At 36.0% G+C, this 19,964-nt stretch overlaps 1 protein-coding gene across 3 annotated transcripts in view; it reads right to left on the minus strand.

The window, feature by feature from the left end:
• Positions 1 to 19,964, minus strand: part of AGMO (alkylglycerol monooxygenase) — a 373,576-nt gene that overhangs the window by 204,734 nt on the left and 148,878 nt on the right. For all 3 annotated transcript variants that reach the window (XM_043872923.1, XM_043872920.1, XM_043872921.1), the window contains exon 5: positions 9,287 to 9,382. In XM_043872923.1, the coding sequence (XP_043728858.1) occupies positions 9,287 to 9,382 (96 nt within the window). The remainder of the gene's footprint in view (positions 1 to 9,286; positions 9,383 to 19,964) is intronic.

A 19,964-nucleotide genomic window follows, 5' to 3' on the forward strand; every position in this document is an offset into this window, starting at 1 on the left:
AAGGACATGCATAAAACTTAAAGATTGGCTACAAGAGAGATCAAGGAGTCAAGGGTGACACCGAGATTTCATCTTGACATTGTCTTCAAGGAGCAATGGAAGCAAAGAAGCACAGATGATCCGAGGTGGGAGGAGCTGCAATGAAACGTGTTTTAGGCCTGTTGACTCAGAGTGGTGTTAAATATTCCTATCAATAAGTTATATCAAACATTAGAAACATTGATCTGAAACCCATAAGGAAGTTTGTACTAGAGCTCTAGACTAAGCATGCAATTACTTACAGAGAACCTAAAAATGGTGAAGTAAATTAAATTCTGAGAAGAAAGAATGCTGAGAGAAGAAAAGAGATTTGGAACCAGAAGTTCAACAAGAATTTAAACAGAGTAAGTGAGTAAGGAGAACACAAGTGCTGAGAAATGTCTCAACTTATTTCAAGAACAAAAGGTTTATTATATAAGGTACTATTGGAATAAGCAGTAGATAGAAAAATAGCATGATTTTTGTTAAAGTAAATATTTTTCAAAAGCATATATTTTGAAATATAACCTACTTCTTCTCCCAAATTCCTTAAAATTCCAAAAGACAAGGAATCACTACCCTCAAAAATTCACATTCTATTAGCGGAGATATAGAATAAGTATATTATACCTATAAATACAAATATGTACACACCATATATTTACTAATATCTAACACTAATAATTATTATCCGTGTTACAACTAGCTGTTTATTTAAGTACTGTTACTTATTTTTATTCAGTTTTATATGTATATATTTATATAATATATGAACATATACATGTAAACAGATGTTCACACAAGAGATTAGGGACATTTGCTGCCATCAAAGAACTCAGACAATAATTGGAGAAAGAGAACTAAGCAATAAATACAATACAGTGGTATAAGAATTAAACCACCATTATTAATTGAATGCTTCCTATGTGCAGGAACTGATGTCATCTCATTTATGCCACCCAACAGAGCCCATGCTCTTAATCATTAACTGTCAATATGGAAATGGATTTTAAAATAAAAACCAACACAGGGGTACTGTCAAGAAAAGTGCACTTAACATTAAGAGGTGAAAAAGAGACATTTCAGAATAACTGGTAATTGAGCTGCATCATAGAGAATGTTTGGAAAACGGCAAAGAGAGAGCCTGTGCAAGTACAGAGGGAAAAAGTGTGTTTGATGTGGTTAGGGAGCACAAAGCCGTGTATTCAGCTGATCCGGCTGACTAATGGGACGGGATTGGAGAGGTAAGTAGGGTCATATTCCATGGTCGCTGAAACCTGTAGATGTATTTAAGGTGTTTGATTCTATCTTGGAGGCAGTCGAGAGCCATTTATCATGTAAATGTCTGTTGTTAATGTTGGCTGTGTCCTGCTATTATTTGGGTTCTAAATATTCAAGTATACAGGAGAGAAAGGAATCTGTATGAATAAAGGAAAAAAAAAACAATTTTGTTGTAACCATCTATGCAACAGATGATAAGGGTATAAACTCAGGTGAGGCAGATAAAAATGAAAATGAAAAGAGAGATAAAAGAGCTGGTTAGGAGAAAAACCCAGCAAGTATACCATGAACACTTCAAGAGAGCAAAAGGGTGTGCTAGTAACAACTATGTCAGAAACAAAGATATATACTGGGGATACACCAGACAAACTGGGACATCACTGAGAGATGTGAACTCAATGATACAAGATTTCAAAGGAGGAAAAAACAGATAATTGTTTGCCAGGATTTGAATCACACATCAGCTACTAACAGCTGCAACAATACTAGTTTCTTTATCTGGATATAGCTCAATTTCCTCATTCTGAATAGAGACAATAGGGTTGCATTAAAAAAACATTGCATAATCAAATAAATACATCTTGTGAAATACTTAGCATAGTGACTGACACATGATGTGGGCTACATAGGTGCAGCAGTGCATGAGAAACATGAAATGCAAGAAATTTAGCTTTACTCAGCAAGCAGTGGGGCTTCCCAGGTGGCACTACTGATCAAGAACCCGCTTGTGAATGCAGGAGACATGGTTCGATCCCTGGGTCAGGAAGATTCCCTGGAGGAGGGCATGGCAACCCACTCCAGTATTCTTGCCTGGAGAAGCCCATGGACAGAGAAGCCTGGCAGGCTACACTCGATGGGTTTGCAAAGAGTCAGACACAACTGAAGCGACTTGGCATGCAAGTCACATGCAAGCAACAGAACATCACCAGAAAACTTCCAGCAGATGTAGCCTCTGAGAATAGATTAAATTTCAGGAGGGACAAGTAGATATGTATAAAGGTCACACAGCAGTTTGTTACAGGCAAGATTACAACTGAATTCTGTCTTAACCAATTGCTGTTGTTGTTCAGTTGCTAGGTTATGTCTGACTCTAACTCCATGGACTATAGCCCGCCAGGCTCCCCTGTCCAAGGGGATTCTCCAGGCAATACTGCAGTGGGTTGCTGTTCCCTACTCTGGGGGATCTTCCTAACCCAGGGATTGAACCTGTGTCTCCTGCATTGCAGGCAGATTCTTTACCACTGAGGCACCTGGGAAACCCCTAAGTAATCAATAGCATTGATCTTTTCACTGTACCATACTGGTTCTTTATGAACTCTGTTGTTATCAGCCATGGTAGGCTGAGACATAAACGAATGCAAATTCTGTTTGAAGAAGAAGTGTGATATGTGAGTACTGGCATAACATTAGTTCTGAGCCAGCTCAGTTCAGTTCAGCCGCTCAGTCGTGCCCGACTCTTTGCGACCCCATGAATCACAGCACGCCAGGCCTCCCTGTCCATCACCAAATCCCAGAGTTTACTCAAACACATGTCCATCGAGTCGGTGATGCCATCCAGCCATTTCATCCTTTGGCATCCCCTTCTCCTCCTGCCCCCAATCCCTCCCAGCATCAGGGTCTTTTCCAATGAGCCAGCTATATAACCTTATATAAACCATGGAGTCTCAATATTATTAGCTTTAAAGTGATGCTGTTTGCTCAGAGTTGGTGAATATGAAAATTCCAGTTTTCTAAAATTATCTGTTAAATCTCTGGTATGGTTTCCTGCTGCACGTACTTCTCCATGTCCCCTTAAAATAAAGCCCCCTAACTGAACGAATATCCATTCTTTACAAACTGTAAAAGTTTAATAATGCCTTTGGTGACTCAAATTATTTTATGGGAATTAAATGAAAAATTTTTGTTTGGCACATACTGGATGCTTAATATATGGTGGCTATTTTATTACATTAAGATGAGAAATGAACCATCTATAGAGAAGCTGTATAGCGTGTTGAATGAGAACAAGGAATCTGCATCCTGACTACTTGGTAAAAAGCTGAACTTTGACATTTACTAATTATGTGACCCAGAGTAAGTTACTTAGTATATTTAATTGGAGAAAATAGTATTACCTAATTCATAGAGTTGTTATGAAGATTTAACGAGATAGTATTTGTTAAGATGCTTAAAATTTAATATTTTATATATTTTTATAATTTAATAAAATAACAAAATTAATTTTAAAATGAAAAATAAATTGAATTATACAATAATTTAATAAAATGCTAAAAAAAGGGAGTGCTATATATGTATATGATACACAAAATGAAGTAAGTAATCAAACAGAAACATCATCTCCTCATATTTTCCTTGTGGTATCTTAGCAATAACAGCCATCAGTAATGGAAAATTATTGGTCTGGGATGACTGTAACTGTTTATCCTCCTAAACTTGTCTTACTTTTTTTTCTTTCAGAACTTTCAAGCTCAGATAATTTTCCTTCTTCCAGAATATTGCACTTCATCATTCCAGTCTTTAACCCTATTTTGGTGTTTTGCTATTATACACAAGGCTAGGAATGTAGTAGGCACTCAGTGAATGTCTGTGGTATATAAAAATTAAGATATTTAAAAAGATACAATAAACGGGGCAAATTTAATAATTTTGTATATTGATTAGTTTCTAAATCACACAAAAAAGTTTATTTAGTAAACCTGAACAATGCACTCATAATAATGATCTCACACTCTTATAGTTAAGAATGAATTTTTTTCCTAAAGTAAATTTGTGCATTAATTAATTATTCAAGTCTAAAATCCAACTGCATTTATTCTTATTAGTAATTCATATTAAATGAAGTATATATCAAAATTATGTCCTAAAATATAGACAAATGACCATAATGATGGCTAGGAATAAATAGTAAGTGACACATAATAAAACAGATATCTAGAGTATAAAAATAGAAATAAAAATAATAAATGCACTGAAAAAAAATATTAGTACTTTTAATGCCACCTGTTCTAATAAACAGATTATAACATAAACTAGCTTTCATAATCCTCACAACAATGCTATGTATTTTTATTATTTTTACTTTACATATGAAGAAACTGAAGCAGAGAAAGGTAAGCAGTTCAAGGTTGCAGTGATGAGTCACAACAAACAAAACATGGAAACAACGCAAATGTCCATGGACACTTCAGTGGATAAAGATGTGGTACATGTACATAGTGGAATGCTACCCACCCATAAAAAAGAATAAAATTATTTAATTTGCAGAAACTGAATTTAAATGCAATTAGTACAATTAAGAATTAGAGGGAGAGAGAGTCATAATAGGTGACAATTTTGGCAGAGAAATAAAAATTCTAAAGCTTAAAGCATAATGTCTGATGTGAGAAATCCACTGAGTGGGCTTAGGAAAAAATGGATTGGTGAGAGCGAATAAAACGGTAAGTGAACTTGAAGACAAATTAATCAAAATGATACAATATAGATTTTGTAAAGTGAAATGTTAAAAGTTATGGAGTACTACTAATTTATGAATCAATATCGAATAGTCTAATAAACATGTATTTGGAGTCCCAAGAGAGGACAGTAAAAAGAGATATAGATATAATATTTAAGGAAATAACATACAGATTTTTTTCCCAAAAATTTGATTTAAAATATACTGTCTGTAAACTCTAACCAATAAGGCAAGGAAAATAAATAACATAAACACAGGAAAGAAAGAAATAAAAGACCATAAGTCATACATAGAAAACGTTCCTTGTTGTTGTCGTTTATTTGCTAAGTCATGTCTAACTCTGGCAGCCCCATGGACAGTAGCCTGCCAGGATCCATTGTCCATGAGATTTCCCAGGCAAGAATACTGGAGTGGGTTGCCATTTCCTGTTCCAGGGTGTCTTCCCAACCCAGGGATTAAACCATGTCTCCTGCATTGGCATGCAGATTCTTTACCACTGGGCCACCTGGGAAGCCCCAAAAACATCCCAGAGAATCTTAAAACAAATTAGTTTAAACTCGTATAAACAATTCTTCCTATGAAGATATAGTAATCAATAAAGTAAGCGATTCGTACAAGAGGAGACAAATAAACCAATGAAAAAGAAGTTTAAAATTGGATCTAACCACATATATGGTCAATTTCCTTTCAACATAGGACTCAGATAATCCAATGGATAAAAGAAAGTTTCCACAATAAATAATACTGGAGTAAGTGGATATGTGTGTAGAAATAATAAATTTTGACCCTTACCAAATACTATTCACAAAAATTTATTCCAGTGTTACATAAAATTCAAACTCAAAATTTTCTGAAAGTAATCCTAGTATAATTTCTCTCAGAGTTTATGAAAGCAAATATTTCTTAGAAAATGTGACTAAACTAAATAACTAAAGTTTTAATGATAAATTAATCTTCAAAATTTAATATTTATTTTAATGAAAAGTCATCAAGAAAATAAAAAGGCATGCTGAGGGAATAAAAAGGAATATATTTAAAATACATATACTTAACGATTTATATCTAGAATCTACAACAAATTTCAACAAGTCAATTAGGCAAACAAAAAGAGTCTGAACAGTCATACATATATTTAGTGGACACTGCTTTAATGTATCAGTGTCCAATAAATACATATAATACTGCTAAAGATCATTAGTTACTGGGGAAGTATTATCACAAAATGATAACTCTTTATCCACATTAGAATGGGAATAACTAAGGTTAACATTTCATTTTTATCCTATCTCCCAGCCATCCCAAATATCCCTCTCCTGGGAAAATAGTCGATACCCAAGTATATTTCTAGAGGCATTTTAGATACATGTGAACATGTAAAACAGAGTTGTTTTTTAGCATACAAAAAGAGTTGTTTTTTAGCATATAATTAATAGTATATATTAGACTCTGTTGTGTAACTTGGTGTATTTGGAGATCCATCCATATTAGTACATGAAGAGATCACTCATATTTATAACTGAAAAGAATGTTCTGTATAGAATCTTCAGTTCAGCACTATAAAATCATCAAATCATATGGTTCAAATCTTTAATATCAAATAATTATTTTTTCTATTTCTTTGCTCAACCTCACCTGGTATGTATATAAACAATATGATAACCCATATTTAAGTGAAATCAAATGCACAATAAAGTTACTACTATTACTGTGTTGTCTAAATCAGTTAACACTTATCATCTGAGACTTAGTCGCTCAGGGTCTGACTTTTTGTGACTCCATGGACTGTAGCCCACCAGGCTCCTCTGTCCTTGGAATTCTCCAAGCAAGAATACTGGAGTGGTTGCCATTTTCTTCTCCAGGGGATATTTCCAACCTAGGGATCAAATCCGGATCTCCCATATTACAAGCAGATTCTTTACTATTTGAGCCAATAGGGAGTCTAATATCTTAAAAAATAATTCCAATATTCTACAGTTACTAAGTTTAAAACATGTATTAAGTATTGTTTTTTCTAATTACATGTAGAAAACCCACACAAAAAAGTGTAAAACTATATATTGCAGACACTAGATGAATGAACAATAAACAAAAACGTAGTCATAAAAATTAAGCAGCAGTGTATACTTTGAAGCAAAATATTTTGTAACTTTTCACCAAAAAAGGAAGGAGATAGATGCTATTGTTTTCACTGAAATAACTCAAAACTAAGCAAAAAATTTCATTATAAACTCTTTAAACTCATTATAAACTCTATATGACCTACTTTATCTCTCATTTACACTTTTTCAAAAACATGTTAGTTTGTTTTTTTCCTTCCTCTTATCCTATCTGATTAAAAGGAATAAACTTCTCTTCACTTCTAGAAAATCAATCCTTCCTTAAGGCCACATTCCCCTCCGTTTAAGAACTGATTTTATGGTTGTCAGCAGAAGTAAAATAACTGTAAGGAATCAACCCTCCATCCAGGTATGGACAGAGCTCTTTCGTCAACATGGCCATATCTATAGCTCATATATTGCTTCTGTGAATGGAGCCCCAAGGATTATGTCTGAAGTTAAACAGTGCCAAAGTGGCCTAAAGGGGCTAACATACTTTAAATTCATGAAGTGGGTATTTATCTAGGCTAAAGCCCATTGTTTTCAGCTTTTGTTTCTTAATCTAATATGTATTCATCTTTAAAAAGTAGGGCAAAAGCATGATCATTTTTTTTCTTTTAAAAAGGTTGTCTTCCCCCTCCAGTTTTCCGTATCACTTGATACAGTTCTCTGCATCAATTCTCTATATCACTCTCTAGAACCAGCCACTGCTATGAATCTCTTGGCTCTACTTCCTGAGTGGTCTTGTTATTAGTAAAAACTATAGTATGATGTCTATAATAATCAATGTAAGTAAGTACACAGCTGCAAAAAATCTTAGAAATGTACTCACAGCTAATGTATAATTTAAAATTCCAGGAACTTTAATTTCAGAAGGTAGGTTCTTACTTCTTTGCAGCTCAACTGAAGTGACTGTACATGATACAGTACTTGGAAAAGTACAAAGTACAACCCAAGTGAGAGGCTCTAATACACTGCTTTCAAGCTAGAAGTGAAGCCACATGAAACTTCTGAGCCTAAATGTCTGACTGCTGACTTTCCTCCACTCTCCACTTTCTTCCTAGGATGGAACTCAAGCCCTGGCTCATGGACTTTTCGGATGGCTATGGAAAAAGGCGGAAGTTGCTCAGGCACCATTGTTCTGTATCCAGACTAACACTACACCCAACAGATGGCATGACCTGGAGCAGAGCTGCTATAAAAATGTAATTCTCCTTTAACCCTTCTGTGTAAATCATCGGAAAGTTTCCCTCCACTGATTTAAACAAATTTGGTCTTTGACCTCTGGAGTCAGAATTGGCCTCAACCACTCTTTCAGATGGTTGTAGTATTGACTGTTTGATGTATGTCAACTACCATAAAATGCAATACTATTTCATGACAGATCTTCAAATAATGCCACATATGTCCAAAGTTATGGTAACAGTCTCTTTATTCCAAGTAAATCAGTAGCATGAAATACTGCAGATTAATGAAATAATGCACTTTGTTGTATCAAGTTTTGGCATCTACTGCAGCTGTGATTTGTGGTATTGTTCAACCAGTTGCAACACCTGTCAACATGCTTCCTCTAGGACTTCAAAAGGCTTCCGATAAATACCAAATGCTTGAAAGGGTTCTCATGTGTATAAGTAAGAATTTTTCTGGGTCTGTGATTTTGGGTATTTAACAACCAGATCAGTACGATAGTTCATAAAACAATCAGCTATTTAATGATCTATCTGCAAACATTCAAGTCTGACAATTTGAAATACCACAGAGGACCCAAGAAATTATACTTGTCCACTTTTTCTGCAGGAAAAAAAACTTAATATACTGAATACTCTTTAAGTAAAACCTAAACTCTAAAATTAGAGCAAGATTTCCAATCAAAACATATTTTGATAACTTCTTTAACATTAAGCTTCACAAGGAGTTTTCAAGCAGTGTCTACCAACTGATAAATACATATATATATAAATGTATAACTATTATATATCTTATATAATTAAACATTGCTTATTATATAACAATAAGTTATAATACAAATATGAATTATTATACTAATATATTACATATATAAACAAAGTATTCACAAAAATATACTTATATATATAGAGATAAATTTATATCTCTAAATTGAAATGAATTTCAACATCTTTGGTGAACAATGTTTAATAAAGTGTAATACAGGAAGATATTGTATTAAATACAGTATTAAAATGTTTTGGTACTTAATAGTTCAAAAAATTGTTTTATTTAATTGAGACCAACTGGCCTCATTGGTTCTTATAAACTTTGCAATATATATTCAGTAAAAAGGAATAAAAATGAACAGATGTTTCTCCTTAAAGAAGGCAGACAAAGATTTTTCTTACACAATAAATCAGTTGCTAGTGGATTTCCAGGACATTGCTTTAGGCTATTTAGGTAGAAAACATAAAAAAAAAAAAATTACCTCTGTATGGATCCAAAACTGGTAGAGGAGATTGAACTGAAGATGAACAGCATATACTGAAGGTGGTATGAAGAGGGCCAGGGGAGAGTAGAATATCTGAAAGATTAAAACATTGTACATTTGTACATAGGATTTGTCAACCTAACATATACTATTACTAATGGTTCAACATTCTGAGTCTATACTTCAGTGAATATGCCTTATTCTTTAGCAAATACATCTTATTCTGTATATTTTATTGTCATGTTTGACTTTGCAACATTAATTTTCCACATAATGATAAAGTTATAGACATGCTGGAGCTAATTCCACTGGACTTCTGCTTCACATTTAATATTGTCTGGCTAAAATAGCATACACAGTAGATTATTTCCTTAATTTTGAAAAGGTTGGGTGCATTTCCTAGAAGTAAAGAGGTTTTTTAATATATACAAAAAGACTTTCTTTAAGAAAAGGAAATGTAGGAGCATGTTCCCTTATATCTTGACAGCTCCTAAACACTGTATCATTATGACATTCTGAGTAATAAAATGGAATTATAATAAAAGAAAGTAACTTCATATGAGAAGAGGATAGAATATGTTTTCCCTTTAATTATTTTTTTTTCTTTTTTTGTGGTTTACAATATCTCTTGATGTTTTCAAAGTTATTAAGGAAAGAGCTATGATATTGTGCCATCGTGGAAAAAGTTTTGAAGGTCCCTATTTCCTAACAGACGGAAATGCCTCCGCCTTGGAAAAACAACTTGTGCTTAAACCACAGAACTGGTTAGAATCAACTAACAAGCACAATCTGCTGTGTTCTCCCAATGACTTTGATCCCCAAGAGTGGATTCATGTTGTGAGAAAACATTTTGTTAAATGAAAAACTAAACAACCAAATAGGAAGAAAAAGAAGCTGACTTCCACTTACATTTTAGGATTCATAAAGTTAATATTTCTAAAAGATGAGATATTTTAAAAAGATATGTTTTCAGAATATTGTAATTTTATTTCTGAATCATTTTAAAGCTTTTGTTCTCAATTATACCAAATATTATTTCAACAATGTTTAGTAATGATGATATATTTGAAATCAGACATTTATGTAAACTCTTCTAGTTTTTGTTTCAAACTTTAAGTCATGAAAAATCTTAACTGTCATCACAACAGGATCAGTTTCATTATTTATAAATTTATTATTAAGCATCGGATTAGATTAGTGAGCAACAAAAGAACACTGGGCTCTTATTCAAGACATTCGCTTTTAAGCCTTCATTCCACTACAGAATCACTCTGCAATATTTACAAATTTCTTAAACTTCTCTAGGCTCCAGTTTCCAGTTCAAATGAATGGTGAAGGAGAAGACCATTTGAAATCTAGCCATCTTTTTAGTTCCAAAAGATCTCTAGTATTTTTATTTGATTATAGTAATATATTAAAATAGTTCTCTTACAATAGGTTAATAAAAATATTTGAAAAATATGCATGACCTATAATTTAACTATTTTTTTTAAATAAGGAATATTTTAGAAAGCCTGAGATGTAAATAAAAATGTAGAACAAGCTTATCTGGGATGCTTACTCAATAGTTCTATTTGGAAAATCAGTGCATTCAAGATGTACATTTAAAGTTCATTATGATTCCTCAAAGTGTGAAAAAATAGTCCTTTGAGATAACAACAGTTATTATGGGAAAGTGTGTTCTGTAACCAGAAAAATTGTGAAGAGATGAGTTAGGCAAGTGAAGTTTCTTTACCATAGGACTTCTCAGCGTCTTTATTGTGCTAGTACAAACCACAAGTCTGTGAATCCAAAGAACACTTCCTTAAGGAATTTTCCATAAGATTAGATTTCCTAAGCATGTATTTGTTGAACCATGCTCTTGAATTGGAAGAATCAATATTCTAAAATGAACATATTATTCAAGGCAGTGTGCAGATTCATTGCAATCTCTATCAAATTACCAATGGTATTTTTCTCAGAACTGGAACCAAGAGAAAAAATAAATAAATAAATTTGCATGGAAACACAAAAGACCCAAAATAGCCAAAACAAGCTTGAGAAAGAAGAATGAAACTGGAAGAATAATGTTCCTTGACTTCAGACAATACTATGAAACTATAATACTCAAAACAGTATGGTACTGACACAAAGCTAGACACATACAGCAATGGAAAAGGATAGAAAGTCCAGAAATAAACCCATGCATTCATGGTCCATCAATCTATGACAAAGGAAGACAGAATATATAATGGAGAAAACACTGTCTCTCCAATAAGTGGTTCTGGGAAAATTGGACAGCTATACATAAAGGAATAAAATCAGAACATTTTCCAATACCATATACAAAAATAATCTCAAAATGGATTAAGAACCTAAATGTAGGATGGGATATGATAAAATACCTAGAGTAAAACACAGAACACTCTTTGACATAAATTGTAGCAATCTTTTTTTTTTTTTTGGATCCATCTCCTAAAGCAATGGAAACAAAAGTAAAAATAAACAAATGGGACCTAATTAAATATAAAAAGCTTTCACAGAACAAAGGAAACCATAAACAAAAACACAACATATGGAATGGGAGAAAATATTTGCAAAGAGTGCAACTGACAAGGACTTAATTTCAAAAATATACAAACAGCTAATACATCCTAATATCAAAAAGCAAACAATCCAATAAAAAAAAAAAAGCAGAAACAGAGCTTTCTCCAAAGAAGATGCACATATGGTAAATAGGCACAACATTGCTAATTATTACAGAAACACAAGTGAAAAATACAGTGTGGTACTACCTCACACCAGTCAGAATGGCCATCATAAACAACAACAAAAAAACTGTAAAAATAATAAATGCTGGAAAGGATGTGGAGAATTACTCTTGGTGGGTATTAATTGGTGCAGTCACTATGAAGAACAGTATGGAGGTTCCTTAAAACACTAAAAATAGAGTTACCATGCAATCCTGCAATCCCACTCCTGGCAACATATATAAGGAAAACTCTAATTTGAAAAAATACATGCACCTCAATGTTCACAGCAGCACTCTTTTCAATAGTAAGGATACAGAAGCAACCTAAATGTCCAGTGACAGATGAATGGATAAAGAAGATATGGTACATACATACAATGGAATATTACTCAGCCACTCAAAAATAAGGAAATAATGCCAGTGGCTTCAACATGCATGGATCTAGACAATATAATGCTAAGGGAAGTAAGTCAGAGAAAGACAAGTATCATATGATATCACTTATATGTGAAATTAAACTATGATAAAAATAAATATATTTACAAAACAGAAATAGACCCCAAGGCATAGAAAGCAAATTTATGGATATCCAAGGAGAAAGAGGGTTTCCCAGGTGGTGCTAGAGGTGAAGAATCTGTCTGTCAATGCAGGAAACATAAGAGCGGCGGTTTTAATCCCTGGGTCGGGAAGATCCTGGAGGAGGGCATGGCAACCCACTCCAGTACTCTTGCCTAGAGAATCCCATGGACAGAGGAGCCTGGTAGGCTATGGTCCGTAGGGTCGCACAGAGTCAGACACGACTGAAAGGACTTAGCACAAGCACCCAAGGGGAAAGAAAGGAGGGGGTTGGGATAAATTAGAAATTTGGGATTAACAGATACATATTACTATGCATAAACTAAATAAACAACAAGGATCTACTAAAGCACAGGGAAGTAAAAACTAGATAAACAACAAGGATCTACTATTAGCACAGGAACTTATAGTTCAGTTCCCTATAAGATAGGTTATATCTTACAATAACCTATAATAGGGAAGAACATGAATACATTTTTCATATATTTATAAATGTATTTTATAAACATTAATATATTTTATAAATGCATTCATATATTTATACATATATATATGTAACTGAATCATTTTATCCAAATTAAAAGATGCTTGCTCCTTTGAAGAAAAGCTATGACAAACCTAAACAGCATATTAAAAAGTAGTGACATTACTTGGCCAACAAAAGTCCATATAGTCAAAGCTATGGTTTTTCAAGTAGTCATGTATGGATATGAGAGTTGGACCATAAAGAAGGCTGAGTGCTGAAGAAGGGATGCATTTGAACCGTGGTGTTGGAGAAGACTCTTCAGAGTCCTGTGGACTGCAAGGAGATCAAACCAGTCCATCCTAAAGGAAACCAATCCTGAATATTCATTGGAAGGACTGATGTTGAACTGGAAGTACCAATACTTAGGTCACCAGATGCAAACAGCTGACTCATTAGAAAAGACCCTGATGCTGCAAAAAACTGAAGGCAGGAGAAGAAGGTGATGACAAGGGACAAGCTGGTTGGATGGCTGGACTCTATGGACATGAGTTTGAGCAAGCTCCAGGAGATGGTGAAGGACAGGGAAGCCTGACATGCTGCAGTCTATTGGGTCACAAAGAGTCAGACATGACTGAGCAACTGAACAACAACAATATATTTAACTGAACATATATTTAACTGAATCACTATGCTATATACCAGATACATTATAAATCAACTATACTTCAATTAAAAAACTGATGAAACAATGCCTCAAATCCTACAAATCAGTAAATATAATGATGAACTGACAATTAGAGAAATGAACTCAGACTGAATTCCAAAAAATGAAGTTTCCAATAAGAAAAATATATGTCAGGGAGTAAATCACATGAATCATATTAAAATTAATTTCTTGTGATTAATATAATACTATAAAAAGAGACTAATGATACATTTAAGTTCCAATTTATAAAACTGAAAACAGCTTAGTAAATGACATCCAGTTCTGAGAATGCTTCTTATCTATTCTATTTCCAAATTCTATACAGTTTTTAAAATCAGTTTAAATGCCACTTTCATCATAAAGCTTCCGATGGTACTAATTTGTCAGAAGAAATTTATTCTTCCTCAAACTTAAACTCTCAGTACCTAGGCCAGATGATATGACATTGTTTTCCAAATATATCCATTTCAGCCATGCATTCAAACCCATGTTATTTGGACTCCAAGACTCTTTAGCCTTAAATTACACTATTGAAAGTGAAAATGAAAGTTGCTCAACCATGTCCAGCTCTTCACAACCCCATGGCCCATAGCCCACCAGGCTCCTCTATCAATGGAGTTCTCCAAGCTACAAAACTGGAGTGAGTAGCCATTCCCTTCTCCAGGGCATCTTCCCATCCAGGGATCGAACATGGGTCTCCTGCATTGAAGGCAGATTCTGTTCCATCTGAACCACCAGGGAAGTCTCAGTCAGTCAGTTCAGTCGCTCAGTCATGTCCGACTCTTTGCGACCCCATGAATCGCAGCATGCCAGGCCTCCCTATCCATCACAAACTCCCGGAGTTTACTCAAACTCATGTCCATCGAGTCAGTGATGCCATCCAGCCATCTCATTCTCTGTCGTCCCCTTCTCCTCCTGCCCCCAATCCCTCCCAGCATCAGGGTCTTTTCCAATGAGTCAACTCTTCGCGTGAGGTGGCCAAAGTATTGGAGTTTCAGCTTCAGCATCAGTCCTTCCAATGAACACCCAGGACTGATCTCCTTTAGGATGGACTGGTTGGATCTCCTTGCAGTCCAAGGGACTCTCAAGAGTCTTCTCCAACACCATAGTTCAAAAGCAGCCTGGGTTATTTTTCTTATCCTTTTATGAATACCATATATAATGGGGTTATAAAGGAAATAAATGACACAAATCTGTAAATGTGAGGAGAAAATGAGAATAAGTCTTGGGGTGACCTTACGGTAGTGGTGAGATGAGTGGGTTTTATTCTGTTCATCAAGCAAATGGGGCAGGCAGAGGTGATGTGAGGAACATCATGAGGAAGAAACAACATGGCCCTGAGGGGGGACCATCAGTATTCTGGCATTGCTGAAGTTGTTGGGAGAATGCAGCAAGAGACTGGATGGAACCATGGAGTCTCAAGGATTCTGTGAACTCCCTCGATAGGACTACAATAAAGTGTGAGCTTGTGTGCATGGGGAAACGTGTGATTTCTAAAGAAACAATCTATATGAGATGAGATGACTGGATGGCATCACTTAGTTGATGGGCATGAGTTTGAGCAAGCTCCAGGAGCTGGTGATGGACAGGGAAGACTGGTGCCCTGCAGTCCACGGGGTTGCAAAAATTGGACACGACTGAGCAACTGAACTCAACTGAAGTGAAAGGATAACAGAGTTCTGTGAGGAGAACACACTGATCATAGCAAACATCCTTTTCCAACAACACAGGAGATGACTCTACACTTGGACATAACCAGATAGTCAGTACCAAAACCAGATTGATTATATTGTTTGCAATTGAAGAAAAGAAACTATACAGTCAGGGGAAAAAAAAGACCTGGAGCTGACTGTGACTCAGACCATCAGCTCCTTATTGCAAAATTGAACTTTAAGTTAAAGAAACTATGGAAAACCATTAGACCATTCAGGTATGACCTAAATCAAATCCCTTAATGACTATTCAGTGGAGGTGATGAATAGATTCAAGGGCTTCGATCTGGTACAGAGCGCCTGAAGAACTATGGATGAAGTTACATAATATAGGAGGCAGTGACCAAAACCATCCCAAAGAAAAGGAAATGCAAGAAGGCAGTGGGATTGTATGAGGAGGATTTTTAAATAGCTGAGGAAAGAAGAGAAACAAAAGCAAAGGGAGAAAGGGAAAGATATACCCAATTGAATGCAGAGTTCCACAGAAGAGCAAGGAGAGATAAGAAGGCCTTCTTAAATGAACAATGCAAAGAAATAGAGGAAAACAATAGAATGGAAATGACTAAGAGATCTCTCCAAGAAAATTGCCGAGTTCAAGTGAATATTTCAAGCAAGGATGGGCATGATAAAGGATTAAAAAAAGGACTTAGAATCAGAAGAGGTTATCAAGAGGTGGCAATAATAGATAGAGATACCATACAAGGAAGGTCTTAATAATTGGGATAGCCACAATGGTGTGGTCACTCAACTAGAACCAGACATCTTGGAGTGTGAAGTCAAGTGGGTCTTATGAAGAATTACTACCAGCAAAGCTAGTGGAGATAACGGAAATCCAGCTGTGCTATTTCAAATTCTAAAAGATGATGCTATTAAAGTACTGCACTCAGCATACCAGCAAATTTGGAAAACTCAGCAGCGGGCACAGGGCTGTAAAAGGTCAATTTTCATTCCAATCCAAAAAAAGGCAATGTCGAAGAATGTTCAAACTACCATACAGTTGCACTCATTTCACATGCTAGTAAGGTTATGCTCAAAATTCTTCAAGCTCGGCTTCAGCAGTATATGAACCGAGAAATTCTGGATGTACAAGGTGGGTTTAGAAAAGGCAGAGGAACAAGAGGTCAAATTGCCAACATTAGCTGAATCATAGAAAAGGCAAGGAGATTCCAGAAAAACATCTATTTTGCTTCAGTGACTATGCTAAAGCCTTTGACTCTGTGCATCACAACAAACTGTGGAAAATTCTTAAAGAAATAGGAATACCAGGCCACCTGACCTGTTTTCTGAGAAACCCATATGCAGGTCTAGAAGCAACAGTTAGAATCAGACATAGAACCACACACTGATTCAAAACTGGGAAAGGAGTAGTATAAGGCTATATATTGTCACCCTGTTTATGAACTTCTATGAAGAGTACACTGTGCAGAATGCCAGGCTGGATGAATCACATGCTGGAATCAAGATTGCTGGGTGAAATATCAACAACCTCAGATATGCAGAATACATCACCCTTTTGGCAGAAAGCAAAGAGCTTTTGGCAGAAAGCAAAGAGCCTTTTGATGAGGGTGAAAGAGTAGAGTGAAAATGCTGGCTTAAACTCAACATTCAAAAACTAAGATCATGGCATCCAGTGCCATTGCTTCATGGCAAATTGAAGGGGAAAAAATGGAAGCAGTAACAGATTTTATTTTCTTTGACTCCAAAATCATTGTGGATGGTGACTGCAGTCATGAAATTAAATGACACTTGTTCCTTTTAAGGATAGTTATGACAAACCTTGACAGAGTATTACAAAGCAGAGATATCACTTTGCCAGCAAAGGTGCATATAGTCAAAATGATGGTTTTTCCAGTAGTCATGTATGGATGTGAGAGTTGGGCCATAAAGAAAGCCGAGTGGCCAAGAAGTGATGCTTTCAAATTGTGGTGCTGGAAAAGACTCTTGAGAGTCCCTTGGACAGCAAGGAGATCAGACCAGACACTCTTAAAGGATAGCAACCCTGAATATTCACTGGAAGGACTGATGCTGAGGCTGAAGCTCCAATATTCTGGCCACCAGATGTGAAAAGCCAACTCATTGGAAAAGAACCTGATGCTGGGAAAGATTGAGGTCAAGAGCAAAAAGGGGAAGCAGACAAGTAGATGGTTAGAAAGCATCACTGACCAAATGGACATGAATCTGAGCAAATTCTGGGAGATAGTGAAGGACAGGGGAGTGTGGAGTGCTGTAGTCCTTGGGGTCCAAACAGTCAGACTCAACTTAGCTAATGAACAACCAGCAACAGCAACAGATACTGGTTAAACCAGAAAGGGAGTCTTTTAATGTTATTATAAGGAGACTGAATTAATCCTAGACCAGGAGAGAGTAGTTAATGTACGTGGTTTTTTAAGCTTGTAAGAAATTGTAAAATGGCATGTAATCCTATTTCTATAACCCTGTGAAAAATCATACACATTCAACCACAGCAGTAGCTATACGGATGGAGAAGCAGAATACATGCAAGAGATCTATGGATTTGCTAATTGTTTAAACATAGGAGATGAGAGAAACAGAGGAGAATCAGAAGACACCCAGATTTCTGGCTTGTGTGAAGAATGATATTTTATCAAGATGCTGTACAGGAGGAAGACTAGATTTATAAATTTCAACCTAGGGGATATTGTGTTGAAGAGCTTGAGGAATATTCAAAGAGAGCTGTTGAATAAGCAAATATGTCCTACAAATATCAATTAAACTAAAAAATTACCTTGGATTTGCAGCCATGGATCAGTGGATCAGTAGGCCTACAGTCCAAACCTCAGTAGGTTTAAGAACCATTCAGAGAGAGTGATGAAATAGAGGTAGGTTTGATTTACTTCTCTTTTTCTCTGAGAACAAGAGAAAAGACCTAGAAGTATCTCTTGAATATAAGATATGGATGAGGGAGGAGATTGTGTACATGTGTGTATGGTGTGTGTGTATAGGTGTGTGTGTGTGTGTATATAGGTGTGTGTATGTATAGAGGGGTGTGTGTGTGTAGGTGTGTGTGTATGTATGGTGCATGTGTATGCATAGGTGTGTGTGTGTGTGTATAGGTATGTATGTATGCATAGGTGTGTGTGTGTATGCAGAGCTGTGTGTGTGTGTGTATGTTTCAATGTGAGAAACGTGAGTATATTTATGGTATATTCAGAAAGAGTCAGTTGAGAGGAAGAAGAATAAATGCCAAGAGTTGTTGATAAGACAAAGTTCAAGAGAGGAACAAAGTAGAAGCAATGTCACCAACCTAAGGACAGTTGTCATTGTTCTTTTAGTTGCTAAGTTGTGTCTGACATTTTTTGTGACCCCATGGACTGTAGCCCACCAGGCTCCTCTGTCTATGGGATTTCCCAGGCAAGAATACTAGAGAGGGTTGCCATTTCCTTTACCAGGGGATCCTTCTGACCAAGGGATCAAACCCACATCTCCTGCATTGGCAGATGGATTCTTTACCACTGAACCACAAGAGAAGCTCTATCTAAGGGTTAGATCTCTTGAAGAAAGGTGAACATTTTCTACAAAATTGTAGATTAAAATGTATATGTACTCGTGAATTCACAAATCTTAATGAAAATATCTGAGCAGAAGAAAAAAGAGGGAAAACCAGAAAAACTCTCAATTCTCTGTAAAGTTTTAAATTCATATATTGGCTGAAAAAAAAAAAAAAAAAGAGGCAACAGTAGAGACGAGATCTTGAGAAGACTGCAGAATTCTAGAAAGGCTTCTCCCAAGCAGGGGAAAGCTCATGTTTATATCTTGGCAAACATCACTGACAGCTCATCTGCATTTGGAAGCCATTCATGGAGGGACACCAAGCTCCCAGCTGGGACTGGAGGACTTCATGGAGCTTGACAAGCTGAGAATAGGGGTGATATAGGGTGACAACATTCAAGCAAGGCTAGGGGACCTACAGGCAGATGTAACAGAACAAGGTAGCCTGTGCTTGCCAGGGTGTAGGTGTTAGTCACTAAACCGTGTCCAACGCTTTGTGACTCCATGGACCATAGACAATCAGGTTCCTCAGTCGATGGCACTCTCCAGGTAAGAATACTGGAGTGGGTTGCCATTCCCTTCCCCAGGGGATCTTCCTGACCCAGGGATTGAAGCTAAGTCTCCTGCATTGCAGGCAAGTTCTTTACCATCTGAGCCATTAGGAAAGCCTTTGAAGTCCTTGCCAGAGTCCTTGGAATTAAGCATCCTAGATTAGACATAGTAGGAAGCATATGCTGATAGTATGTGCTTGTGTTTGTACTTCAGTTCAGGTCAGTTTATTCGCTCAGTCATGTCCAACTCTTTGAAACCCCATGGACTGCAGCATGGCAGGCCTCACTGTCCATCACCAACTCCCAGAGTTTACTCAAACTCATGTCCATTGAGCCTGTAATGCCATCCAACCATCTCATCCTCTGTTGTTCCCTTCTCCTTCTGCCTTCAATCTTTCCCAGCATCAGGGTCTTTTCAAATGA

Source organism: Cervus elaphus, chromosome 18, assembly GCF_910594005.1.
Source record: "Cervus elaphus chromosome 18, mCerEla1.1, whole genome shotgun sequence".
NCBI lineage: Eukaryota > Metazoa > Chordata > Mammalia > Artiodactyla > Cervidae > Cervus > Cervus elaphus.